Consider the following 27,931-nt stretch of genomic DNA (forward strand, 5'->3'; position numbering starts at 1 on the left):
TTGACCAAAACTTACAAGTAAATGACACAAAATTTGAAAAGTAAATGGTTAGAAAAGTGTAAATATAAATATTATACAACAAAATTAACTACTAAAATTAGTTATCATATACTTTTGTTTATTTGTATGTGTTGTTTAATGTATATTTTATATTTTATATTAATAATTAATTTTAATATATACTAAATCCAACGAAAATATCACCATAGACCAATAATAATAATAATCTAAAAAATATCATAAAATTTAAGAATTTCTTTTTTTGGTAAAAATAAAATTTAAAATTTAACAAAAGGGAAAAGTTGACTTTTATTTTTGGCATAGCAAGAAGCGTAGCCAATGGGGTGATGACATGTGAGGTGCGCTTGAACCTCCATGCGCCTTTCCATACCGAATCCCTCTCCTCCCTTCTGTTCCGTTCTGAATCTTCTCTCTCTCTCTTTCTCTCTCTCTGCAACTGCACGGAACACACGCGCGCGCTCACACACAGAGCATAATTCTCACAATCAAGGACGCTTCCTACGACAATCGAATTCGCGTCGTTCTCAATTTTCAGTAAGCTTAACTCCATTTCCATTTTTCCCTCTTTCAGCTCCTTCAACTCAATTGAACAATTCGATTCTTCAATTTTAGGGTTTTCCTCTTTCTTCTGGTTCGTTAAATAACTGTCTTCCTAGTTCATTTGGCTTTGAATTACAAGCGATGTAGCATGCACCCTTACTTTCCATCTCATCATAGAGTTCTTTTGGGAATGAGCTAAATAGCTGAAACCTGGATCCTTCTTTCTTTTTTGTGTTGAATTGCAGTATGTACATCTATGAATTTGTGATCGATATACTTTTCTCATTTGAGTTTTACGCAATTAATGAGTCGTTTGACTTAAGCTGAGAGTTTTGGATTCCGTTTGAACTTGTGGTTACTGGTTAGTGATATTCTTTGCTGAACGAGTAATGATAATTTTTTACTATTTAATTATTATTAACGCAATGGCCTAACTTGTGTTTAGTGATATTGGGCTTTGCTTGATTGTGGCCTGAGCTGAGAATATGTTAGAACCCCTTTGCATGAACTACATTGTTTTCAGGACAATACTGTTTTCTGGTACAAAGCTTCATTAATGGCTGTTTTGCATGAACTACAACTTATAACATATTTGTTTGTGCTGCAGTGGAGCTCGGGATTGATGGCTCCATTAATGGTGAGACAATAGCACATGCTACCATAGGAGAAGTTAGCAGTAGCTTTGCTGATGAAGATAAAATTGCTAGCTGTTCCTTTGATCCAGCTTACAAACAAGATCAAGATGGTAATATAACACAAGATTCTTCTGGAGGGGACACAATCCCCTCAGCAATTCCTGCTGTATCGGTTGTGTCAGCTGATGAGCCATACGTGGGTCAGGAGTTTGATTCGGAAGCAACAGCGCATGCATTTTATAATGCATATGCCACGCGTGTTGGATTTGTCATACGTGTAAGTAAGCTCTCACGGTCAAGGCGTGATGGTTCTGCAATTGGACGTGCTCTTGTTTGCAACAAAGAGGGTTACAGAATGCCCGATAAGCGTGAAAAAATTGTAAGGCAAAGGGCAGAGACAAGGGTTGGTTGCAGGGCAATGATTTTGGTGAGGAAAGTTAGTTCCGGTAAATGGGTTGTCACGAAGTTTGTAAAGGAGCACACACACCCTTTGACACCTGGAAAAGGCAGAAGGGATTGCATTTATGAACAATATCCGGTGAGTTAATGTTCTTCTTTTACTGAAATATGTATATGATAATATGTGAGTTCTTAGTCTATGCCTGATAGAAAGATTGCAACTGGAACAGTGCTATCAACCCTCACAAGAGTTTGAATTCAGCAGCTAATACTAATGAAGTTCCCATCTTATGCCTTACACAATTGACCCAAAATTACTTTTGAGTGAACATTCCCAAATACAAGATTGATTCTTTCTAAAGTAATTCATGTTTTCAGAGTGAAAATATAGTTTTACAAAGATGCAAAAAACTAAGAATATATACTCACCTTATCCCTGAATTATTAAGATGTTCCAGAGTCATAGTCATATTTGTAGTACTATTAGTAATAAGCTAAACTTGTCTTTTATTAAAAAGAAAAAGGAAAAAAGGCTCTTATCTATGCATTTGTTTTTCTCCGTTAAACCATGTCCTATGAGGAAACTTAAGTGATCTTTTGAATAATCTCTGATACTCGTATTTGGTTTTTCTCCACTTACTTACCTCTGTTTTTTTCTTTTGCAATTTTCAGAATGAACATGATAAAATTCGAGAACTATCTCAGCAATTGGCTATAGAGAAAAAACGGTGTGCAGCTTATAAAAGGCAACTTGAATTGTTATTTGAACACATTGAGGAGCATAATAATAGTCTTTCAAAGAAAATACAGCACATAGTAGGCAATGTGAAGGAGATTGAAGCTGAAGAACAACAGCGTCATAGATAGGTTCAACTATTAATTTCTAGTATTTGAGGTATTTCACCGGATGAAACACAATCAATGACCAGTGTTGAAGGTGCTACTAGGAAAAATCATGCAAGAAGTATATTTGCTGACCAAGGCATATGCTCCATTTAGCATTAGGTTCATTTGGTAGATTAGTTTTTCAAGTTCAATGGAATTCATTGGACAACTTTATATGGTGTGATACTTAAGTTGGTAGAAGAAACCAGTTCAGTCAATGTACAGGTCCTTTTGAGTCCATTCTTGTGTAGTTTGTTCTAACAATATTATGACCCATAACAGGCATTCAAATGCCTTGATAGAATTTACTCCATTGTTGATTTTGTAAATTTTGATTCAAGCCTACCTTCTTTGTATATCATTTAAATAATAAGCTTATTCTGTACAGAATGCCCTGACCAAATATCCATGGTTTCTTTTGTAGCCAAGCCTTCATCAATTGGGTTTCGTTACCTACTTCGGGTCTTATTATTTCTGTCTTCTCAGCATTTTCTCATGTTTGATTTGTGTGGTTCGTCAGTATTAATTTTATTTATATATTAAAGAATCCAAAAGCTAAGCAAACTGCCCCTATAGCTCAGTGGTAGAGCGTCAGTCTTGTAAACTGAAGGTCCGTAGTTCGATCCTGCGTGGGGGCATTTATTTTTATATTTTCATTATTCAAGCATGCAGAGATTGTCAACCTGCATTTAAGGCAACCTCAATTTTATCAATTGTTTTTCATAGAAGAAATGAAATGACGCCAAAAATGTTAAATTGTCATTCATTAAACACGGATGACAAGCTTTACAATAAATAAATTATGATGATAGTTGCATTAACACGATAGTACTAGTCTACTACTACATCCCAACTATAGTTGCATGAAAAGAAAATGATATCCCTACTAAAATTCTGAACCACAACTATCCATAAATAGAAAAAAAAATGTCAATACTCAAGTTAAGAGTTGCATTCATATCATGAAAACTCAACTAAAAACACAAAAGTTCCCATGTTATCAACGTTAGAAGTTATGCTGCAAGAACAACTTTTCTTGGGGAGAAGCAGGACCAATCTCTTCCTCAAGACTCTTCAAAACATCACCACCACTTCCAACATTGTTATTACCAATGTTTATGATCTTCCCTTCACAAACATTACCGTTATTATTCTTCACATCAACCTCAGCCTCTGAGCTTGATGACTTTATCCTCTGAGAAGAAGTCACACTTGGGAATGTTATCCATGAAGGTGCTCTAAACTCATACCTCTGATCCTCGTTCTCTCCAACATCGATTTCTGACCTGTTTGAAGACCTCTGAGATGATTTCATGTGCAATCTGCTACTTCCCAAAACCACCTCAGTTGGCAAAATTGGTTGTTCAGTACAAGGGCTACCCATTAACCTTGCAAGAGAATGCTCCAAAGTTGTTGTTATTTTGTCCATTGAAGGCCTATCCCTCCCTCTCATTCTCACACTCTTGCAAGCCACAATTGCAACCTTCTTCAAGGCTGCAAGATCAGGAGGAGGTTTCAGAACCGGGTCAAGGATTGCAGCAATATCCCCTGATTTGATTAGAGGCTTTGCCCATTGAACTATGTTCCCTTCATCATACTGCATGTCAATGGCTTTTCTACCACTTAGGAGTTCCAAAAGTAGGACACCGAAGCTGTAGACATCTGATTTTGTTGTGAGATAATGAAGCCTATAGTACTCGGGATCAAGATAGCCGAGTGTTCCGGCAGGTAGCTCAGCAAGTGGGGTGCTGCTATCTGCAGGGCCAAGTAATGATAAACCAAAATCAGCCACTCTTGCATTGTGTTCTTCATCAATGAGAATGTTTGAAGACTTGATGTCCCTATGAATCACAGGAGGGCAAGCATAGCCATGGAGATACTCTATTCCTCGTGCTGCTTGGACTGCAATTGTTACCCTTCTGATCCAATCAAGCTGTTCTTTTAACTCCTTGTTTTGGCCATGGAGGTGTTGGTGCAAAGAACCATGAGCCATAAACTCATAAACAAGAATTATCTCTCCTCCTTCTTCACAATATCCTAGTAGACTGAGCAAATGTGCATGGTTCAACCTTGAGAGCAAGTCAAGTTCTGTTTGTAGCTCATTGGAACTCTTCTGTGACCTTATGGCTCTTTTGACAGCAACAACTGTTCCATCTTTCAGAACACCCTTGAACACACATGAAAAGCTTCCCTTCCCCACTATATATTCTTCTTTGAATCCACTAGTTGCCCTTTCAAGTTCTTCATAGTTAAACTTCTTAGCCTTCCGAATCTCCGGACGAGTCTTACTATTCTCCTTTTGAAGTGAAGAAGAACTCACATTATGTTTCTTCACCTTTGATGACCTTGTTGCTGAACACTGACAATCTCTAAGCTTGTATCTAACATACAAAACTGCAGTTGTAGATAGAACACTAACCATGAAAATTGCGAAAGCTATCTCCGCAACAACAACCGGCACCTGGAGAGACCAGAATCTTTCATCTTTGCTACTCCTGGTGGGAGGAGAACTGAGAGAAGAAGGGGAGCAATTGGAGAAGCACTGAGGTGAGACACAAGCAGAGCAGTTATATTCACATATCCTATCAGATGTCAAATTGCAAGGACTTGTCTGATACATTTCATAAGGACAAGCACCACTGCAAGGAACACAAAAGTGAGCATTTGATGAATTGCAAACACCCTTATCCTTATGCTGCTCCATTTCATAGGAACCTGGAGGACATGAATTGGAATTGCACTTCCCTGGCAACACAGCTGGCTTTGGAAGAGAGTTAGAGAATCCAACACCCCAACAAAGAATCTGATTAGATTTCTCAGCAAGATTTGCACAATTGAAATAGTCACCAGCAACAATATCAGTTATTTTAGTCCCACTTGGCGGTGTTCCTTGGCCATCGGTATAGCCCCAGCAAATGACTCCAAGATCATTGGTCTTAATGCCGCAGGCATGGAACCTTCCTCCTACTATAGAGATCATGGACTCATTTGGAGGCAATAAAACATTACCTAGGCCTTGTCCTGCATCTGCATGTATCGATGTGATTTTCGCCATTTTCACCGGCATTTCGTCCAAGCTCCTTCCCCAACAAACAGTCCTAGAATTCACCCCTTCTAGGATTCCACACACATGATTCCCACCAGCAGCAAGCTTCCGGAATCTCTTTCCACGAGGAACCGCAAGAATTGCTAGATTATTAGCATCATGATGAGCCCAACAGAATGCAGTCCTGTTTTGAGAAAACAAGCCACAGTTGAAACCAGAGCCAGCTGAGATTGATTGAATCATTCCATCAAACACATAGGTACGGCTCATGTTGAAGCCCCAACAATCAACAATTGAATTTTTCCTTTCCGTTTTCCCCCAAATCAACGGTTTCCTCAATCCACAAAGATGGTTATCCCCAGCACTGATTTCTAGGTACTGAGCTCCTTTAACCAAACGTTGTGGCACATAAAGTTTTTTTGTAATAAAAGGATTTCTACCCCAACAATAAGGTTGCTTAGAACTCATTAGAATCCCACACACAAAGCCATCGCCACCAGTTAGACCAAGGAACTGAAATTGAGCTGGTGTTTCATGAATTATGGCTGAGTTTGTTCCATTACAGGTCACAGTATGAGACCCATCTGGTTTCAGTCCACAAAAAACATGTTTGTCACCATAGGAGGCTGCCATAGAAGACATGGAGCCAAAGCTTGAAACTTGCAACCATAGGCATGCCAAAACCACAAACTCAAGAAGAAATCCAATTAAGAATTGTGATGAAGAGAACCCCATGAAACCCAGACACTAGTTATCTTATACAGAAAATAAAGGTGGAATCTTTTTGCACTAATATAAATAGCTATTGACTGCACAGCAAGAAACCCAGCTGAAATAGCACTTGGGAAGAACACCATTACCCCATGAATATTTTTCCACAATTCTAATGGATAACTAGCAGTGCAATATGGTTTTTAAGATCATAATATTTCTGGTGGCCAAAGAAGACATGCAGGAGCTTTGTTAGATGGATCTCCCGTCCATAGTTTTTTTTTTCAATGATTGGAAACGAAAATTCAATGCTTGTTTGATGGTTTGATTAGAGAGTTAGACCTAACAAGAACAAAAGCCATGGTGCATTTACCTTGTTGTAGAAGGTGAGAGAAACTCTTACTCAAAACAGCATTACTATTTTGATGTATGGATTTGATGATGATATAGAGATTTGAAGTGTGAACTGTTTGAAAATTTTCAAAAAGAAAGAATCAAGAGAGAGAAATATCAATTGTTGAAGGTGTCAGCAAGGTAGTGATGTTGTTACAGTGCAAGCTAGAACAGAAAGAGAGAGAGAGAGAGAGAGGGGAAATAAAAAAGGAGAAGGAGGAGTTAAAGGTAAGCATTAAATGAGACAGAACTGCTAGTTCTGAAAATAGGGGAAGTTTAGGTGAAAGCATTAAATGAGAAACTTATTGCATTTTCATCCATTTAGTTTTGCCTTTGATTATTATTACTGCTGACTTCAGTTTTATACTTTCATGCACAACATAAGAGTATGCAAATACACAAACGCGCATTAAATATAGTTAAAGAGCATCAAATGCAAAGTCCTCATCCAATTGATTTGTTTGTATTTGCACCTGGGTTGGTGTGTACTGTGTAGTCAACTAAGATTTGTAATGCAGTAACAACATGCACCATTAGTATGAAGAGAACATGCTACTCTATTAGTAACTGTTTTTCAACACAAACTTTCTATATAAATCCAATGCAGTCAATAAATAAATAAACAAATTAGGAGTGTGTTGAGGGTTGGTTAATAACTTACTAATAAGATTATAGGAAATAGAAAAGTGGCTTATAGGTTCTTCTCTTCAATGGTCAATGCTCAGTCCTAAGCCTAGTCCCTAGTGACTGGTGAGTAGTGAGATATGGTACTTAAACCTTGTGACTTTCACGTGCTAATCCCCAATATCACGTGCACCTTTGTCACCTATTAATTATAACCACAAAGAAAGTAACAAATATCATTATATGACTAATTGTTTTGGGCCTCTATAATAAACATGAATTAAAATAGTCCCCCCTATACCCTACCCTTTCTGCCTAGAGCCCACAAACCTATTACTTTCAAGGTCAAGAACAATGCAAGTTGAATAATTGATTATGATGCCACAGAGGCACAGGCACACACAAATATGATGATTGATGACTCTAGCTTGTTAAAGAAGAATGACCTACTTCTAAATGTATAAGGATAGAAAGTTTCATGATCAATGTAATCATTTATGTGAATTTTTATGTAAAATGTTAATGCAAAAGAAAGAATTAAATTGAACCAACATAAGTTACTTTATCAGCCAAACAAAATCCAAATGAAAGCAAAGCTAGGATAGGTGTTGCCACAAGAGTTGACATAAATTCAATGATAAATAATCAGATCATCATAGAAAATGTCTTAAATCTTACTTCACATTATATCACTTCTAAATAGAGTAATAGACTGAATTTATATGATCAGATGAAGGTGTAATTATGGTTCATATGTACCTAGTCACCTAAAAGGAATCTTATTCTTCCATTTCTACTCATTAATTAATCTCTTTAAATCATTGATACACTGAATGCTGCAATGAAATTCAATAAACAAAATGATTGGACTTCTTAAGTGGTTCATCCAATTGGAAGCATCTAAAAGAAGCATAGTTGTATCAAGGAATCCATGAAAGTGATGCATTCTATTATAACAACTTGCAACTTCTGAAATTTGCAGCTCCATTGAACCAATACAGCAAGAAGTACTTAGCTGATGTTGAGCTGCCAATAAAACAACATAATGACTTGATAAATGGAGTATCAATTGCATCTGAATTATAGATGCTGCATAGAGTTGATGAAACACATATCAAAGGACAGTAATCTTTGGCCAAGTTCAAGTTTAAAGAAGATTTGGCCAGTCCATTATGATAATCAATTAGTCCAGAACTTGGATTCCATAAAAAGGCATTTGTTTCTTGTGTAAAACACTCTCTCAAACTATACCAAAAAAAAAAGAACACTCTCTCAAAACAAGATGATCTTCTATAAACATTTCAACTTAAATGATTTATCATCTAATTAAATCGAGAAATTAATTTGTAAATGGATTAGAAAATAGTGAATTGGTAAAAAATGGATGTATAGTGTGTTATGCATAAATGTGTTGCTGGCATTTGTCAGAGAGCACAAAACGCAGGGACGAAAAACAAGGAAGAGGAGCACGCTACAAAACCGCAGCCTGCGTTTGTCAGGCCCAGGCAATCAAAGAACGAAACGTGGCTCTATGTCCCCTGCATGAAAACAGCTTCACTTTTGACCAATTTTAAAGTAGGCAAAACGCAGGTTGCGTTTGTCAGCCTACCAAAGCAAATCAGAGGTTCGTAATTTTACCAAATCGGAGGAACACATTATTAAATATCTTGATTATCCTCAATGGGTAAATATTTTTTTATTTTGATAGTGTTATTGTTAATTTTAATAATATTATTATTATTGTTATTATTATTGTGATCACTGTAACTATTGTTGCTATTATATTAATGTTGTTATTGTTATTGTTATTATTATTATTATTAATATAATTATTTTTTAGTAATAAAAAATACTGTGTAATAAATTTTTTATTATCTTTAATAAATTTGTTATTATTTTTTAATTATTTATTTATATTTTTTATCATACAACTAGTTGTACTGTCTAATAAATTAAAAGTTTGTTATTATTTTTAAATAATTTATTATTAATTATTATGATACGGTTGTGTAAATAAATTATTAATATTTTCTAATAATAAGTTATTAATTTTTATAATAAAATATTAATATTTTCTAATAATAAATAAATAATACTGTGTAATAATAGTAATAAATTGTAATTGTTTTTGGATAGAAAGTAAATAATGTTTAATAATTGTTTATTATTTATTAATAATTTATGATTATTATTTTTTAAGATAATAATAATAATACATACTGTTTAGTTACTGGTTATTATTATTATTATTATTATTATTATTATATGATGAATAGTAGTTGTGTTTTATTATACCGATATTATTATTATTATCATGTCTATAATATGAATAATAATTGTGTTTTTGGTGTACCGATAGTCATGAAATAGTTATTATTATTATTATTATTATTATTATTATTATTATTATTATTATTATTATGTTGTTAATGTTATTATTATAATAATTTCTTAAGATTATATAGTAGTAACAATACTGTTTAGTTACCAAATTATTATTATTATTATTATTATTATTATTATTATTATTATTATTATGGAATACTGATTAACAGTTATTATTATTTTTTAGTAATAAATAATAAATAAATACTTATGATTTTTTAATAATTTATTATTATATTTTAAGATAATAATAATAATAATACTGTTAAGTTATTGTTGCTAATTTTTTTTAAATAAATTATTAACTGATATTATGTAGAATTTAATAATTATCATTTTTCTATTTGCAGGCTACCAAAAATTTGTTGCCAAGAAAACTGAATCCACCAGATACTTTTAACAAGGTAGCTGCAGTGACATTGACATCGACTGGGTTTCAACACGTTTCGCGAGTAGGCGAAATGAGAGGTTATTTTGCACTACTGAGTGCTTTGGTAGAACGTTGGAGGCCGGAGACTCACACTTTTCATCTTCCAGTCGGTGAAGTGACGGTGACGTTGGAAGATGTCAGCTATATTCTTGGTCTCCCGATTAATGAGGAGTCCGTTACGAGTAGAACAGACAGCAGTCACCAGTTCTTGGTGGAGAACTGCAATGCGTGTTTTGGTCGAGAGCCCTGTCCGCAAGATCATATGTTGGGGAAGGCCAATATTGCTTGGGTCCGACAGTGCAGAGACATCGAGCCGTGTGATACTCAGGAGTCTCTTGAGTGGTACGTCCGAGTGCACATTTTCTGCGTGCTCGGAACAGTTGTGTTTTCGGATAAGTCGACGGCTTCATTGAACTCGAAGTTTCTACCGCTACTTCGTGATTTCCACCGGATTTCAGCATACAGTTGGGGGGCAGCCAGTCTGGCACACCTATACAGATTGTTGTGTCGTGCATCACGATACAACTGCAAGGAGATGGATGTCCCACTGATACTGCTTTTTGTTTGGGCGTGGGAGCGTATGCCGCTCTTGGCACCTATACCCCGCGATCAGCTCGCGATGATGGTATTCCACTTGCACGACGGTATTGACTTTTATCATTATCGTTATTGTCATTATTATTATTATTAATTTGTTACTCCTACTAATATTGTTATTCTATTTTTTGTTAGGTGGAGTCATTGGCGCCGACATACTAGATATACACGGCGGCCTACTGCGCATTTCAGGCGAGGACTGAACGACATGAGAGTTGACGGTGTAAGTTGTAACCATTAATGTTCAATGTTTTTATTCAAAAGAATTGGTTTTCTAATCGGCCTCTTGGTAACTAATGTGCAGTTTATATGGCGGCCATATATGGGAGTTGGGGTTCCGGATTTCCTCGCTCCTCAGATGGTTATGTGCTCCACCCAGTCGCCTTTAGTGTCATTCGAGTGTATAGAATGGCACCCGACAGACCGAGTTAGATGACAGTTCGGGATGCAACAGCTTCCACCAGCCCGGCGTTTGACCTTGGTCGTGATCACTGCAAGCGCTTGACAGGGGCACAGAGCCATGACTGGAGAGAGATTTACAGTGAATGGGTTAACAGATGGAGATTTAACCGCTATAACACATTGCAGTTAGGCGAGGAGATTATTGACTTTCATCCTTTCGACCAACGGCCTAATGGCATCTGCAATTGTGTCTGAGTCCAACTTGGCATGATCTTGTGCAATCGTGCCCATGGTGCACGTGTGCTTACCATTGTATCTCCTGATCTACCAACAAGCTTTTTTTCGAATCAAGCTAGGTTGGATAAGCCAGTCGCACCCTACACTATACCCCTTGCATTTCGCATAGAATGTCTGCGGCTCAGACTCATACACAGTGTAATCAACTCCTCTAGATATGGTGTAGCTTTTGATTGCAGATATCACCGACTCTCTCAAACCAAATTCCATTCCGACACTAAACTCGCAATCTTCCGCCACAACGTTGCCTTCACCTATGACATGCGCACCGCCATCAATCAGACAAGGCAAATAAAATAAGCACTATAAAAAACTTCAATTAATAATTATGACATACCTGTATTCGCATACTCAGGAAATTTCGGAGCATGCATGGCTTCGAGATCTAGAGTCCGCATAAAAGATGGAACACCAAACGGGTGCTGGCTTACAATCGCATTCGCTTCATCTTGCACCGCCTGATTACCTGCCAAGTCTCTGTCATCATTTTCGTCATCGACTTCATAGTTAGCTTCAAATTCGTCTTCACTGTCATTATTATCTTCTTCCCAATCTATATCCCCGAGCTCATCAACATTGATCTCGTCGCCGATCATACTCATCCCCGACTGCTGTTCAAACTCAACGTACAGCTCTATCATCGACACGTGAGATCGGGTTTGTTGATAAATATACAACATCTGCTGCATACTGGCATTGTCAGTGATGGGCATTATTTGAAACTGTATTAACCCACCAAATACTTGCACAGGACTTTTGTATAAAAGATTTCTCACCTTTTTCAAAATGTGGCTTTGAATGTTATTAAAAAGACCATTTTGCAACTCGACAAAACTCATGGTACATGGAATGACAAATGACAACGGACATTCACAAACAAAAGTCACTCTTTCATGTGTGTTTCTTATAACCTCACCATTATAATATACTTGCAAGTTTGCAACACCTTCCATAACTTCAGCCTTAACAAATTCTATTTTTTTGACACAGTTATCTGCCAAAAAAACACCCCACTAAGGACTTTATGCAAGAAAGAACAAGAGGAGAAGTGAAGATGAACATGAATAAAACCGGACTTCGTATTTATAGGCAAACTTGTGGATTTAAATATTATTTTGTGTACAAAATGCAACCTGCATTTTGGGGCTTCCGAGAAAAATTTTTTGACATTAACAAAACGTAAGTTACGTTTTGTGGCTTCAAAAAAATTTTCTTTTTCTGACTTGTTAAAACGCACCTTGCGTTTAGTCTTAAACTGAAATTAAAAAAAAAATAAAAAACCCAAAACGTAAGCTACGTTTGGTGTATTTCAAAAAAATAAAAAAATAAACAAACACAAAACGTAAATTGCGTTTTGTCTCTGACCCATAGCAATGCAATATTAGGTGTTCCTTCCATTTCATGGTGTATCACTTTAGCTGTTTCCATAAGCAAAAAAAATAGCCAATTAAATCTATATGATATTATAACCAAGTTGGGTTGGTCTAGTAGTTAGCTCACTAGTCCGCTTAAGCAAATGTCGGAGTTCGAATCCTGCCTTGTGCATGCAGCAACCCATTGGCCAGTGGCAAACCCTTAAATGGAGCTCAGTACCGCGACGGATTAGTCCTTAACCTGTCGGGCTGAGAGATATCGTGGGAAACCAAAAAAAAATCTATATGATATTATAATGGAATTTGTCGCATAAGATCAGCTTGAAAGTGAGAATCAGTGGCGCAATCAAGATATTGGCTAAGTTTGCTTATTGCAAAGCAAATATCGGATCTGGTATTGGTGAGATAAATTAAGTTACATATTAGTCTTCGATATGGTATGAGATCAGTTAAGGAAGTTCCTGAAGATGTGACCAAATTCTTTAAGCAAGTACAAAATGTATTTGCGTTGGTAAAGGGAAATTTCAGCATTGCTTCTTGTAACACCACTAACTATTAAACTACTCTTCCACCTTATCTCATGACAACAACAAATAAGTCTCGTGGCCCACAAATTCAGCCCAATAGAATACATAAATTCAATTACAATTTTAGTCTTTATTATCTTATCTTATCTTTTCTTTATCTTTAGCTGTTTTTATCTTATCTTTATTTGCTTTTATCTTTCGTAGGCAATGCTCTATATATATTTAGTTTTACATTCACAATGCAATTCAATCAATTAACAATCAATTAAAGTTCTTTTTTTCTTTTCTTATTCTTTCACAAGTTTATCATGGTATCAGAGCCTTGGTATCCTCTTTGAAGAGGATATAAGCTATCATCTTTCCGGTGAGAAATCACCCTACTTCTTTTTCAACCTCCTCCCACAATGAATAATCAATCTTCTAATTTAGCTCAGAATTCAACCAATCTCTATTACATCCATCCAATTAAAAATCCAACATCAGTCTTGGTTATCCCTGTTCTAACAGGAAACAACTATCATTCATGGAATAGTCACTATGGCCTGTTTGCGCCTTCTTCCGGCAGTTCCATCTGCGCCTTCTTTCGGCAGTTTCGTCTGTATTTTGTTTTAACAGTCATGTCTACATTCTGTTTCAGTAATTTAATCTGCATTCTATTTTAGCAGTTCTATCTGCACTCTTATTGCGCTATATGCGCCATCTGAAAACCACTCTTATTGCACCATACGCGCCCTCTAAAGATCAATCTTATTGCGCTCTATGCGCTTATTTTTTCATTTTGAAAAACTACCCTTTGTACCCATGAACTTTGCGAACGCTGACAAAAGTACCCATAGAAGAAGAAAAGTGACTTTGTACCATAAAAGGTTGGATCCATCTGTCGATAGTACCCGAACGTCATTAAAATGTTAGCTCCGTTAACTTAAAGGCCAACATGGCACGTTAAGTGCTTACCTGGCTTTTGATTTTTAATTTTTATTTTTTTTAAGAACCTTCCAGGTGAATATAGAAGAGAGAGAGAAACGTTAGAGGCACTTCGCGCCATTCCATCTTCTTTCTCACCACCTTTCTGCATGCCCTAGCAGAAAGAGAGAGACGTGAACCACGTACTGAACCCTACGCCACCAACCAACCCGCCCAACCGCCTCCGTCCGCCCGAAATGACTACCGGCGACCAGCATCGCCCAATCCTTCTTCCCTTTTCTTCTTCATTTTCCCATTTCTTCCCTCTTTTGCGCGAAGTCATCATGTCTCTGCGCGAACAGCCGCCCCTGCTACGCATCTTCCAGTCCGGCGAGCAACCAACGGCGACGAACTTTTGTGCCGCTGCGACCACCACTCCTCCGTCTCGCCCACTTTCTTCGTCCTTCCCTCTCGTCAACGCATGTTCCATTCCCTTCCCCTGCTTCCCTGTCTTTCTTTTCTTTATTTTTATTGTTTTTTCATTATGTTTTAGTGATTTGGTTAGGTTAAGTTAGATGATTTATGTGTTTTGGATTGAATGTGTTTACTGTGGCTGAATTTGCTGGGTTGTTTGATGCCTACATCGAACTAAACATGCTGTCTGAATTTGCTGCACACCACATGCTCGATATATCGCCTGAATGGAGTCTTTGATTTAAACCTTATGTCTGATCAGCACAGGGCTTAAGTTTTGTTTTTATTAGGCATTTTAATTCACAAATATTCAATTTTCTAAACTTCTTGATGATGATTGTGATTAAACTTTGGTTATGCGCTAGTTGAATGTCCTTGTTAAACACCAAATTGGTGAATTTGTTTGGTTAATTTGTGCTTTTAGCTTTTAATAATATTTTTGGTGAAATTTGTAGCAGTGCATACCATGTTTTGTTTAGTGAATTGCTGAGTTTCTTACTTATGTGTTCTTGAACATAAATGAGCATATATAATAGTAGGTGTATTGATATGGACTGTTCATTTTTTGATATTTTATTCATGTCTTAATGTTGAAAAAAAAAATCAGGTGTTGGGTAATATTATAAACTGATTATGTTTATTGATGGTTCATTCATTTTTTTATGATTCATTCATTTGGGTGTTGGGTAATATTAGAAGATATGAATTTTTTTTGTTATTGACAGAAATGGCTACAATGACGCATATCACGTTAGTAATACACCATAGAGGTAGACTTGAAAAGGGGTCAGATGGCAAGTTGTGTTATGCAGAAGGTGAGATTACTGAAATGGAGAGAGTTAACGTGGATATTCTGAATGTCTTCTTCATTAGTGACCTACTGAAAGACATTGGGTATCCAATCATCTCTGATTTCTACTGGCGACATCCTGGAATGGAAATTGAGGGTGGTTTGAGGCTTCTGCGACTTGACATGGATGTTGTTAAGATGTATGAAGCTGTTGTGGAGAATGGACATAAGATTGAGTTATACACAGAGCACCCCATTAGCCAAGCAGATGTTATAGGTACGAATGAAGAAGCTGGTGTAGAAGCACCTCGTGAGGTTAATGTTACTCCATCAAGGAGGAGGAGGAAAGTTTGTGTTAGGAGGACTCCAACTCCAAAGAAGGCAAAAGGTCCTAGAAGAATTCTTCAACTGAAAGGGGTACAAACTGAAGCCCAAATTACAGAGGAGACCCATGGTACAGAAAAGGCCCAATATGATGCCAACCCAAATCCATCAGTTCCAGCTACACCAAACACAGTTCCTGTATCTAAAGAATTTGCTACACCAAACACAGTTCCAGTAACATCTATTCCTCTTGATAATGAAAACTTGGGAGACATATCTGTCCAGTTTAACATTGACAACAATGCCCAGCCAAAGTCACCAACATACACAGAGCCACCCTTTATCTCTGATGATCCATAAGACGAATTGCTTACCCAATATGTTCCTTTGCCACAGAATCAATCCTCCTCCCAATCCATTCCTGAACCACATCTAATCCCCTTCTACCAATCCATCAGCCACAGTAAATGCTCCAGAAACACAAAATAACAACACAAAGGAGGGTATTGGAGGTAGTAGGAGAAAACATATAAGGAGATCTACTAAGAGACCCCTTCCAACTAGACAAACATTTATCCCTAATACAGATCCGAATCAACCTCCATCAGTATTTATTCCGGTGGAAGGGAGAAAATATTCAGATGATGAACCTGGTGTTCATTGCTATGAGTCAGAGGGCCTCCATAGCATTGGAAGTGATGAAGATGACCAGGGAAGGTCATCTCCACAGGGCAATGCCGATGCACCTGTTAAGGAGGTGAGACTGGAGCTTGAAATGGAGTTTGAGACTCTGCAAGAGTTCAAGAAAGCTGTAAGAAAGTTCAATATTAACCTTAGAAGAAATATTTTTTTTCCAAGGATTTATTCAACAAGATGCAAAGCTATTTGCTATGATGAAAACTGCCCGTGGCAAATTTACTGTGCCAAGAGGTCATATCCGGTGAGTTATCAAGTCACAACCTTTGTGAATGAGCATACTTCCCAACGAAACTTGCATTGTAAATCTGCCAATAAAAAATAGATAGTTGATGAGTTGGAAGACAGAATAAGGAATCAACCTGATATGACAGTAAAGGATGCTGAGAACTACTTCAGAACTGAGTTTGATGTGCTTGTAAACGAAAGAAAAATTTATAGGTCAATAGCAACAGCAAGAGAAAGGATTGAGGGTTCCGAGGCTGCACAATATCTTAGGCTTCGTGACTACTCCAATGAGATACTAAAAACAAATCTAGGAAGTACAGTAAGGATACACACGTCTCCTATGCCTGGGTTGGAGAGTTTCTTATTTAAGAGAATTTATGCTTGTCTGAACGCATGCAAGAGAGAATTCGTTGAGGGTTGTCGACCTTTTATAGGACTAGGTGGCATATTTCTAAGAGGATACTATGGAGGCCAGTTACTTAATGCTATTGGAGCCGATGCAAATAATCATATCTTCCCAATAGCATATGCAATTGTTGAGTCAGAGAACAAGGACAGTTGGAAATGGTTCTTGGAGCTCCTACAAGATGATGTCGGTGACCATGCAGCAAATGGCTTTAACCTGATGTCGGACATGCAAAAGGTAAATATATTGTATTTATTCGAAATTATTTTAAATTGAGTAATTGATTAAAGCTTAGTCAAGTTAATTGGTTGTTGTTATTCGCTAAACTCAGTCATATAACTCTATTTTAATTGATCTGATTTCAGTTTAGTTAGTTCAATTGATGGCATTTAATAGTCTTTGCCTGATTTGTATACATTTTAATTGATCTGATTTCAGTTTAGTTGGTTCAATTGATGGCATTTAGTAGTCTTTGTCTGATTTGTATATATTTTAATTGATTGATTTCAGTACCAAATTTTAGTCTAAATCTCACTTAGTAAAGGTTTTTTTTATATGTATTCAGTACTCTTACTCATTCATCTATTCCATGGATAGGGACTAATTCCAGCAGTAAAGGATATCATGCCAGGTGTACATCACAGATTTTGCGCCATATCAGTGGACAGTTGAACCTGTCCCAAGCCAGGAATACTGGGAGAAGGGAAATCATTATCCATTGTTGCCTCCTGTGTACAAGAAACCTATTGGGAGACCTACTAAAAAGATAGACAGTCGTAGAGATGGTCCTAAAGAGAATCCTGATCCCCATAGAGCAAAGAGGAGATATGGCCCCATTAAATGTAAATATTGTCTGAAGGTATAACTTAACATTCAATGTCTCCTTCGTTTACTTGTGCATATTGATTATCTTATAAAAAAAATTAAAATTACAATTATTACTACTGTGATCTCAGACTGGTCATAACAGCAGAGGATGTGACAAGAAGAAAGAAGCTATGGCTAGCGGAGGAGCTGCAGTAGGTAGTGGTAGTCAGCATCAGGGTGCAGCAGCAACAACTAAAGGTATGGCTGTTGATGATCTTGATGAGGATGCTGCCAGATAGCAAGAGATGTATTGGGAAGAGACTTTGGAGATAGCAGATGCTGAAGCATCAGCTTCAGATTCACCCAATGTAAGTTATTTATATGCACTCTCTTCTTCTACTTATTGGCATGAAGATAAATTTATCTTGCATTGAACATTTGACTTAATGCAATTACCCATTTATAGGTGAATGTTGATGATCTAAACTGTGTGAATCCTTCTGAAGAATCTATGGCAGTAAGACCTCCACCTTCTAACTCCTCAACTGCATATGTGCCACCTCGACCTATCATGAATCCAACCATGTCCAGGAGACCAATTAGGAGGAGAAACGTTAAGAGGCCACCACCGTCACAACCTTCTCCCCTCAGAATTGCCCTACCACAACCTACTCCCATAATGCCTACCACACCACAACCTTCTGTTGTTAGGCTTACATTACCAACTAACCAACCTCCTCCAAAAGTTACCAGACATACAATGCATGGTGCAAGTCGAGGGACGACTACAAGATTTATGCGATTCATGCCAACTTCACCATCCACAATTCAAACAGCAGCCATATGGCCAGCACCTGGGTTCCGTCCACCACCAGAAGCATCTTCAAGTAGCAACAACAACGGGGTTTCTAGTGACATCAGCAACTCCACACCCAACAAATAGGAGTTTCTAGTGTAACTTTGTTTTTTTATCAAGGACTTAATGTAATGAGAGCTCTATCAACTTTGATACTATAGTTTTTTTGTAACTTATGCCTAGAGCTTATATTTCACAACCTGATGCTTTCATGTTCATGAATTGTATTGGTACTATTAGGTACATTTGATTTGCTACTGCTACATCAGATTCATACACTTGTTTTGAGGCTCTTGTTACTAAATGCTTGTGTTAAAATTATGTCAAGGTTTATTATACCTTATGGAATGAATATTTAGTTGCATTTCCAAGTTACAATTTCGCTATTTAGTATACAATACCAGGTTTTTGCCTAGATTTGTCAAATCACAACATTTATATGTCCTTTTTTGTCAAAATTGTATTAACTCCAATATCACAGATATCAAATACATTAACAATCATGGACATTAATGTCATAACATAACTTGACTTTTTTCACAACAACTGAATATATTAACAGAGTTTTGAAGTTCATCATCATTAAAACCAAACAGCTTTGAAGTTCATCATCATTGAAACCAAATAGCTGCATAAAAAGACCCCAGGACAACATACACCATACACACAGTTACATATTGATTAACTGGAGTAGATTCAGGCCTACACAAATCAATAAACTCAAAAAAATTGTTATAATCCATGACCTAATAGTTCTAATTTCACCCTGGAGCTTCTCTATCTTTAACAAGATCTTCACACTATTCTCTTGAATCTCTCTTCTTTGCCCAGTAACATTGACCTCATGGTTACCACAGGAGCTATCTTGATTTTTTCTAACAAGGGCTCTTGCCAGTCCCTCCCATCCTCCGTTAATCTCATCCACTCATACAAAATACTTGCAATCCATCGTCTGTAGCGTGAAAGGGAGGAATAAGGAATCGTTCACAAATAAGTTAATCTGAACAGAACCACAAAAACAAAAAGACTTATCTTCCATAGAAGACACCTTACGAACCATCTCCTAGGATTTGTTAAGGTTCCAAATTGTAGCAACACCACACCCTATCCACAAAAGCATCTCCCAGACAAAGTCTTCTCTTCACCCCTCTTGGAAGACGAAGTCCCTTCTTCGCTGATGCTTCCATTCGAACCTCTGCTTCTCCTATACATTCTAGGGTTTTCAAATTGAAATTAGGAAATTGAGTGATGTTATAACTGTAACAACATGCTTGGACACATCAGACTGCTGATTCAAAGCCAGGGAAGCACTTAACGTGCCATGTTGGCCTTTAAGTTAACAGAGCTAGCGTTTTAATGACGTTCGGGTACTATCGACAGACGGATCCAGCCTTTCATGGTTATAAAGTCACTTTTCTTCTTCTATGGGTACTTTTGTCAGCGTTCGCAAAGTTCATGGGTACAAATAGTAGTTTTTCCTTTCATTTTTTTGAAGATCGCTGCACAAGCATAGCATCTCCTTTTATATTTTTGCCGCCGACAGCTCAAGCTCTGCCGCACGCATTTTTTGAAGATCGCTGCTCAAGTACAGCTTCTCCTTTTATATTTTTGACACCGGCAGCTCAAGCTCTGTCGCACGCATCTTCCTCCGCGTCACCACGTCAGACACTCAACAATTTCATCGGAACTTATCCAAGATGTGGATTATTGACATCTTCCATCCACCAGCTTGCGGGGGCGTATTAAACTACTCTTCCACCTTAGCTCATGACAACAATAAAGAAGTCTCGTGACCCACAAATTCAGCCCAACAGAATACATAAATTCAATTACAATTTTAGTCTTTATTATCTTATCTTATCTTATCTTTTCTCTATCTTATTTATAGTTGTTCTTATCTTATTTTTATTTGCTCAATTAAAGTTCTTCTTTTCTTTTCTTATTCTTTCACAATTTTGGAAAAGTCTAGGGGGTCAGCAACTTTTGTGTTTTCTGACCAGTACTTAACCATCAAAACAAAAGTGAGTGATCTTCCACTATTAGATGTAATCTCACATCATTAAAAATACTATTGATGGTCAATTGATGGTTACAAAACACCAAAATTGCTGCACCCTAATATTCCTCCACAATTTTATCATGGTAATTGAATTAATGTATTCTGTTGGGTTGAATTTGTGGGTCACGAGACTTTTTTATTGTTGTCATGAGCTAAGGTGGAAGAGTAGTTTAATACTAACAAATTAAAAATGAAAAAATCAACCAATGGTGGAATATTTAATATCCAAATCATTTGTCATCAACCTGGTGTGCATAAATGTTTGGTAGCAGGTGTAATGTAAGTGGAAGGTAAGCAGTTTACTGTCCATATTATCCCAGTCAATTAATATGTGCATACATCTACTCCTAAATTGCTTCATGACATTCTGAGAAAAACAAAACAACAAAGAAAAATGAAGGCAAATATACAAGGTAACCAATAATGTTTATGCATGACATATTCCAATCACATAAATTGAAGTTCTTTCAATATGCCAAACACTTTCCAGTTTCTACATTTCCATGTGACTTCAATTTCAATACAACAGAATCATGTCAAAACCCAAAAGATAGAATAAAGCATTTTATTTCAGAGCCTGTGGGGCTTAAGGACAATCCATAAACAATCTTTGGACCTTGTGAGCCCAACTTTTCTTTATTTTATTTTTGATATTATCCAATAATAGTATTCGAAGTCCAGCATACCAAGTTGTCGCTTTGGCCGAGTGGTTAAGGCGTGTGCCTGCTAAGTACATGGGGTTTCCCCGCGAGAGTTCGAATCTCTCAGGCGACGATCATTTTGTTTTGCTTTTCCAACTCTCTTTGCTACAAGGACCAAAGACTTCTTCAGATAGAAAAGTCAACAATCATAAACAACAGAGCATGCATGTGACTTTGTCCCACTTTTTTATCATTTTCACTGTAACTCAAGGCTGCCACAAAAACTCCTAACAAATGAGCACTTTTCATAGTTATATATTTGATAGTTGGTACATTATACATATATTTTCAATCTCATTATGCATGCAACTAAAATACATTATGCATTTTCTTTATAATAATGTCTTTCTATACACTGATAATGATAATAATACTGTTAAACACACTAAAAGATTCTGCATGCACGTGTATTAACCATCATGGAATACACATATACAGTTACACATACAGAACTGGCAACTCACTATGACATATCAATATAATGTTATGTTCTTTGGACGCGTCTCTTATTATAATTTAACGGTTAGAGAGACAACAAAAATTATTTAAATTTATTTTTGGTTTTTTTTTGTTATTATATTTTTTTGATAATTTAATTACCTTATTACAACTTACAAATATTCCATTAGTTCCTCATACTTTCCCATTAATTAATATCATGAATAATTTACCTCCACTAACTCCTCCTTAATTAGTAATTACTCTGCAGAATAGTAGTCTATGTAATGTTCTTTTTTAAATGAGACAAAATGACAGTTTTTAATTAAATATATATTCATAGTTAAAAATCATCCATTTTTAATATTAAATATCCAATCGAAAAGGCTTCAAACATTCAGTGAACTAAAATACAATTTCTTAAGTTGAATGTTTAAAAGAAAATACCAGTTCAAAGAACTTGTGGCAACTTACTAACTTATACTGTAATAATTGGACCGAAAAAATGTCAATGAATAAGGAAATAAAAGTAGATGACGTATGGAAGTTTTTTCCTAGTGAAATTTGACTCCTTAAAATTGACTCAGTTATTGGAAATTATTAGCTAGATTATTTATGATGTTCACGAATCATATATACTCTCTCCTATTCATTCTTTAATATAATTTCAACTTACACCAGCTGAAAGTGCTATAGTATTTTTAATAAGTTCCTAAGGATATACATACACAAACAGGGGCGGAGCTAGAGTAATTTTTAGGAGGGGGCAACATAAAAGTATAATATTAGAAGGAAAAAAATTAAAATTAAAGAGAAATTAATACAAAAATTAATGATCTTTATACATTAAAATTTTTTATTTAAGGGGGCCATTGCCCCTTCTCTAATACTTGCCTTCGTCCCTGTACACAAATTTATCAAATCTTCTTTTTACTAATACGTTAGAATTTAGAAGTAACTAATTTGATAATTAATTTTTAATGTGTATATAATATTTTTGTTATTTATATTGTATAAGCCTAAATTTAACACATTATATCTAAATATATTTAAAAAATTGTTACACTAAATCTGTAAATCAAGTAATAATAGTTAACAAAATTTTTTCTATTAGATATTAGAAGAGACAACATAAGAGTGGGAAGAACTTATTGTGATTGAAGAGACAAACAGCATAAGAGTGATGCCACGTGGAAGAAGGCAAGCAGAGCAACTAAGCAAACGGCCGTTGATGAAATCCAACCGTTTATCAGAATGACAGTGAAAGGAAGAGTGAGTAGCATGAACACATCAAACAATTAAACATTATTAATCCATACTATAATGTCGTTGCCGGCTTTTACTTTTTGGCGGGCTCCATTCTCCAACGTCTCTCTCTTATTTCAGATCCGTCATCAACGCCCTCACTCCCTTTCTTTTATTTAATGGGTTTAATTAACGGCGGAAATTTAAGTATAGTTAATTTTATGTAAATTTGATAAATAAAAATTATTAAATAAATTAACAAATTTGATTTATTATTTTTATATAAAATTAACTGTATTAAATTTTTATTTTATTTAATATAAAATAATATAAAATTTAAATTTTTAATTTATTTGTTGTACGTTTATTAAAATAAATTATTTAAAATTTTTTATTATTAACAATCTTAACTTACACCTTTAGGATAAGATTAGCCAACTCTTATTTAATTTTTCTTTCTATATCACCCAACGTTTTTTTTATTAATCATAAGAAATATACAAGTAAACCCTTCGTAAAACTAAAATCAACCACACTAGCCCAGACACTATGGAGTTAATTAATTGTATAAACTAATAGTGTCTACCATAACCATATTACATTATTCGAGTGTTGGATTAGATCATTGGTTAGTTAATTAAACAATAAATATAATAAGGATTGGTCCAATTAAGACGAAAATGTTAATTAAAAGCATAACGCAAGATAGATCAATCAATTATTTAACATGAACGCGTCTTTGAACAACCAAGTCCTAACATATATATAGCAATAATAATGATATTGATTATTAATTAATAATTAACCATCCAAATACGCGTTTAAAGTTAAAGTAGTACGATGCCTTCAAAGTCACACAGCTTAAAAGCTTCACCAACCGCACTGCAATGAAACCAAACCAAACCAAGAAAAAGAAAAAGAAAACATAGTAAAAACCATACAAGAGAGTATCTAGCTACTTGTTACTTGACTTGAAACCTTTTTTCTTAACCTTTCAAACTTTTTTTCCTTATTTAGTTTCCTTCACAGCATAGCAAAACAGAAAGAAAAACAAAGCAATAAGAACCAGAGATATATAATGCCAGCTATTTTGCTTCTATACAACATTCTAAATTCATTCCTTATTTCTCTCATTCCAAAGAAGCTAAGACCCTTCTTTCCTTTCTCTTGGTTCCCCCACCAAACAAACAACACTTCTTCTTCCTCCTCTTCATCACCAAGAAGGGCCAGCAGGGCCATTATCATCACCAAGACAAGAATAATGGACCCAAATGAGCTCAGGCGAGTCTTCCAGATGTTCGACCGGAATGGAGACGGGAGAATCTCCAGGAGCGAGTTGACAGTCTCCTTGGAGAATCTCGGGATCTTCATTCCGGACAAGGAACTAGCTCAGATGATCGACAAGATTGATGCCAATGGGGATGGATTTGTGGATGTCGAAGAGTTTGGGGAGCTGTACGAGTCTATAATGGTGGAACGTGGTGATGAGGAGGAAGACATGAAGGAAGCTTTCAACGTGTTTGACCAGAATGGAGATGGGTTCATCAGCGTGGAGGAGCTGAGGGCGGTCTTGTCTTCCTTGGGGCTTAAGCAAGGTAGAACCGATGAAGATTGCAAGAAGATGATAATGAAGGTGGACGCTGATGGTGATGGCATGGTTAACTACGGAGAATTCAAGCAAATGATGAAGGGTGGTGGATTCAGTGCTCTCAGTTAATCATCTTTCATCAACATTATTGCACGTATATGTGAGAGTCATACAAAAGGAAGAAACAAAAAAGGGGTGGCGGTTTTTGATCGGTTTAAGGTTAATGTATGCTATGATTCCCACGTTGTAAATAAGTTAAGTGTTCGTGGATTATCATAGGAGGATGCAGATCATCACCACCACCAACATGAACTTGTTGAAGCTTCTTGTTGCTGTTGTTTTGTTGTTGTTGGTGTTTCTTCTTTTTTGTTCTTTTTTTGCCAATCCCAGAATGTTGGGTGGTTAGCACTTAGAACTTGACATGGCCACATTGATGGACATACTAATGATTTCTTACTTTCTTTTTTTCTAAGGAGGGAAAGGGAACGGTGGGCTACTGCTATTGTGACAGTGTGTTTTCTTTCTTTATTTTTAGGGGCAGAAGGCCTGATTCTGTTTTAACTTGTAATACTCTTGTTTGGTGATTTCAGTTGAATTTGCTCATATTCCTACCCTGTTCCATTTATTTCTTTGCTTTTCTTAATCATTTATATAAGTGCCCCGCATATGTCAGTGAAAAGAAAAAGAGATTGATGCGATTGCGGGGTTACTTGGCTACATTACCTAATTCAACAGCAAAAAATAACAATGGAATATTAGCAACAATTTGCTATGTGAACCATGTTTTGTTATGAATATTGAAATTCCTGGATTTGCCCAGAGACTAGAGTCCCATGTGACTGTTCTAAGTTTTATGGGCTACTGTTCTAAGTTCTAAAGCTTTTCAGCATGAATAATAACAAGATAATTAAACCATGGTCGAGTAGTTAGCTTACTTGTTAGTGTCTTAGATTTTGAAAATCCTGCCATATGAATGCAACAACCTATTGGTCAGTGACCAACCTTTTAATAAAATTCAGATCTAAGGCAAACTTAGCTTGTTAGGTTGGAAGATATCGGAAGAACAAAAAAAATAAATAAATAAATAAATAAATAAATAAATAACAAGATAATTGAAACAAGTGGCTACTGTTCTGATATGCTGCTTGAAGTTCAAATTGAATGTTACACAACCCCAAGCTAAATACTGTCTAGAATCTAAATGTTAACAGCATTATGTTAGAAACCTTCAAATGGCAAATAGGCTTACAAGCTTAACCTGCGTGTATGAGTATTGATGAACATGCTATAAATGACACAAATTATCAGATATCTGAATCTGCTTTTTCCTCCTCAATCTCTCTTATACTTCGGACTATATCTGCAACTTTTTCAGACATGTGTTCTGTGTGCTTTTCCAAATAGTTCAGGATATTATTTAACTGTTCTTCATATGCAGCGCAGCGTCGTTTGTATTTTTGCCTTTCGTTGTACAACTCAAGCGACAGTTCACGGATCCTCTTATCTTTCTCATCCTGTGACAGATACATTGAATCCATCAATAAAAGTTTGAGGTAGTAAAACAAAGCAGGCATGAGACTGTGACTTGTTTCCTACAAGGCAGGAACACAGATATCTACGGAGAGACATGCATACCTCACTCACCAAGTGCTTCCCAGATCCTCGCCATGGAACTTTACTAGGACTCATTAGCTTATGAGTATGCTCCTTAACAAATTTTGTGACAACCCACTTCCCTCCATCCCGCAAAGCCAACCTTATCATGGCCTGACAACCTTCTCGGGTGGCTGGTGGAGGAGGAAGCACTCTGTCTTTTCTGTGTACATACTTTTTTGCACGAAAGCCTTCTTTTGAGCAGACAAAATCTTGACCAATAACCTGGTTATTTACTCGTGAACGACGATTATGGTGTATTCGTACTGTAAATCCTATCCGCCTACCGTAGGCAATGTATAGTTCTCTGGCCTCTTCTCTTGAATTGAACTCCATGCCTATGAATGGTTCTAAAGCTTCTCCATCTGCTGAAATATCTGCTACAGATTGTTCAATAAACTTATCCTCTTCACCTGCACAAAGTTCCATGTCTTTTGGGAATCCATCTTCCACTTTACCAAGTCTTCTGCTAATTTCTACTTGTATATCAAGGTCACTATCATCTGAATCAAATCGCTGGCCAGATTGGTGATCCATCACCCTCCTGTGGTAGAAATGATTGAGTTATCCTTCACAGTTCAGAACACATAAGGAAAATTTGATACATTGATAAAAGCAGTAATTATAAACAACTCAAACATGTGGCAATAAATTTTCTCATTCTTCTCTTCATTATTTTATATTCTTGTTCTTCTTGTTTGGAACATATACCAAGAAGTATTGATAACTAAAGTTCATCCAACAAAAGAAAAGTAAAATAATTCTTCCATTTCCAGTGAGTAATACATAGGCTGGACAGGGATATCAGCCATCATAGGAGTCCAACATTATTGGCTGAAAAAGGAAACAATGCATAAAAATGAGATAAAGTATCATTGTAGTACCAACTAAGATCACAATAATGCTGAACCAAGTAGCATGACTTCCCCAAAACGAGAGCACACTGTGAAATCAAAGCTCCAAAAACCTAGACAATAAAATAATTGAGAAGATGAAGCAACAGGATACAGTGGCAACGAAATTTAAGAATATACTATTATTATTATTGATTGAACTTCAGACTTTTAAGCAATAGTTTAATTTTTGAAAAAAGTTAGAAGAAGAAGAAAGAGAATGGTTAAGCTTAAGAACTATGCATCTGCACTTCAAATTCCAAAACCTAAGCAAAAGCAATGATGATCAACCCTGCAACAACAAAAATTGCAAGTAAACTCAATGTAATCCTCATCTAGTTATATCATATTGCATTACAAATTCAAAGTGAATAATTAACTCACCCACACGATGATGAAAATCGAGAAGTTGAATCGCGTCGGGTTTATAAGCTTTCGGATTCACCCTTCTTTCTTTAGCTGAAATTCGAAACGAGGGTTCGTTCCTCCGACAGGAACACCTTTCACTTTGTTGTACGGACACACCCCCGGTGGGGCAACGCTACGGTGCGATGCAGTGCACTGCACTGCAGGTCCTTACGGTCAAACTTGTCTTTTCACTAAAA

General features: G+C 36.3%; 4 protein-coding genes and 2 non-coding genes across 10 annotated transcripts; 4 read left to right on the top strand and 2 right to left on the bottom strand.

Annotated features, from left to right (window-relative positions):
• Positions 1-389: 389 nt before the first annotated feature.
• Positions 390-2,809, top strand: LOC130944057 (protein FAR1-RELATED SEQUENCE 6-like). The gene is made up of 3 exons (XM_057872191.1): positions 390-555; positions 1,169-1,734; positions 2,268-2,809. Coding segments are annotated over exons 1-3 (762 nt in total). The 5' UTR covers positions 390-554; the 3' UTR covers positions 2,463-2,809.
• Positions 2,810-3,046: 237 nt separating this feature from the next.
• Positions 3,047-3,118, top strand: TRNAT-UGU (transfer RNA threonine (anticodon UGU)). The gene has a single exon. It is a non-coding gene; the product is annotated as a tRNA-Thr (tRNA).
• Positions 3,119-3,259: 141 nt separating this feature from the next.
• Positions 3,260-6,630, bottom strand: LOC130946567 (serine/threonine-protein kinase-like protein ACR4). Its single transcript, XM_057875344.1, has one exon. It carries the CDS (start codon positions 6,259-6,261, stop codon positions 3,487-3,489), a length of 2,775 nt encoding a protein of 924 aa, XP_057731327.1. The 5' UTR covers positions 6,262-6,630; the 3' UTR covers positions 3,260-3,486.
• Positions 6,631-21,500: 14,870 nt separating this feature from the next.
• On the top strand, positions 21,501-21,582 carry TRNAS-GCU (transfer RNA serine (anticodon GCU)). The gene has a single exon. It is a non-coding gene; the product is annotated as a tRNA-Ser (tRNA).
• A 2,450-nt stretch (positions 21,583-24,032) lies between these two features.
• Positions 24,033-25,375, top strand: LOC130944818 (calmodulin-like protein 3). Its single transcript, XM_057873363.1, has one exon. The coding sequence runs from the start codon at positions 24,271-24,273 to the stop codon at positions 24,907-24,909; it is 639 nt and encodes a 212-aa protein (XP_057729346.1). The 5' UTR covers positions 24,033-24,270; the 3' UTR covers positions 24,910-25,375.
• Positions 25,376-25,853: 478 nt separating this feature from the next.
• Positions 25,854-27,911, bottom strand: LOC130944817 (protein FAR1-RELATED SEQUENCE 12-like). 5 transcript variants are annotated; one of them, XM_057873358.1, is made up of 5 exons: positions 27,711-27,905; positions 27,593-27,618; positions 27,318-27,400; positions 26,416-26,977; positions 25,854-26,294 (listed from the first exon to the last, which is right to left on the bottom strand). In XM_057873358.1, the coding sequence occupies exons 4-5, from the start codon at positions 26,968-26,970 to the stop codon at positions 26,085-26,087; spliced, it is 765 nt and encodes a 254-aa protein (XP_057729341.1). In that variant the 5' UTR covers positions 26,971-26,977; positions 27,318-27,400; positions 27,593-27,618; positions 27,711-27,905; the 3' UTR covers positions 25,854-26,084. The 5 variants fall into 5 exon arrangements, with proteins under 5 accessions (XP_057729341.1, XP_057729342.1, XP_057729340.1 ...); XM_057873359.1 differs by having other exon boundaries at positions 27,578-27,618; XM_057873357.1 differs by having other exon boundaries at positions 27,565-27,618.
• Positions 27,912-27,931: the final 20 nt, after the last annotated feature.

This window comes from Arachis stenosperma, chromosome 8 (assembly GCF_014773155.1).
Source record: "Arachis stenosperma cultivar V10309 chromosome 8, arast.V10309.gnm1.PFL2, whole genome shotgun sequence".
NCBI lineage: Eukaryota > Viridiplantae > Streptophyta > Magnoliopsida > Fabales > Fabaceae > Arachis > Arachis stenosperma.

Coding starts and splice junctions, on each gene's coding strand:
- LOC130944818 (XM_057873363.1), top strand. CDS start 24,271: ATGCCAGCTATTTTGCTTCTATACAACATTCTAAATTCATTCCTTATT.
- LOC130944817 (XM_057873360.1), bottom strand. CDS start 26,970: ATGGATCACCAATCTGGCCAGCGATTTGATTCAGATGATAGTGACCTT. Junction 26,295..26,415: donor GGAAGCACTTGGTGAGTGAG/GTATGCATGTCT, acceptor TATCTGTCACAG/GATGAGAAAGATAAGAGGAT.
- LOC130946567 (XM_057875344.1), bottom strand. CDS start 6,261: ATGGGGTTCTCTTCATCACAATTCTTAATTGGATTTCTTCTTGAGTTT.
- LOC130944057 (XM_057872191.1), top strand. Junction 1,735..2,267: donor GCATTTATGAACAATATCCG/GTGAGTTAATGT, acceptor TGCAATTTTCAG/AATGAACATGATAAAATTCG.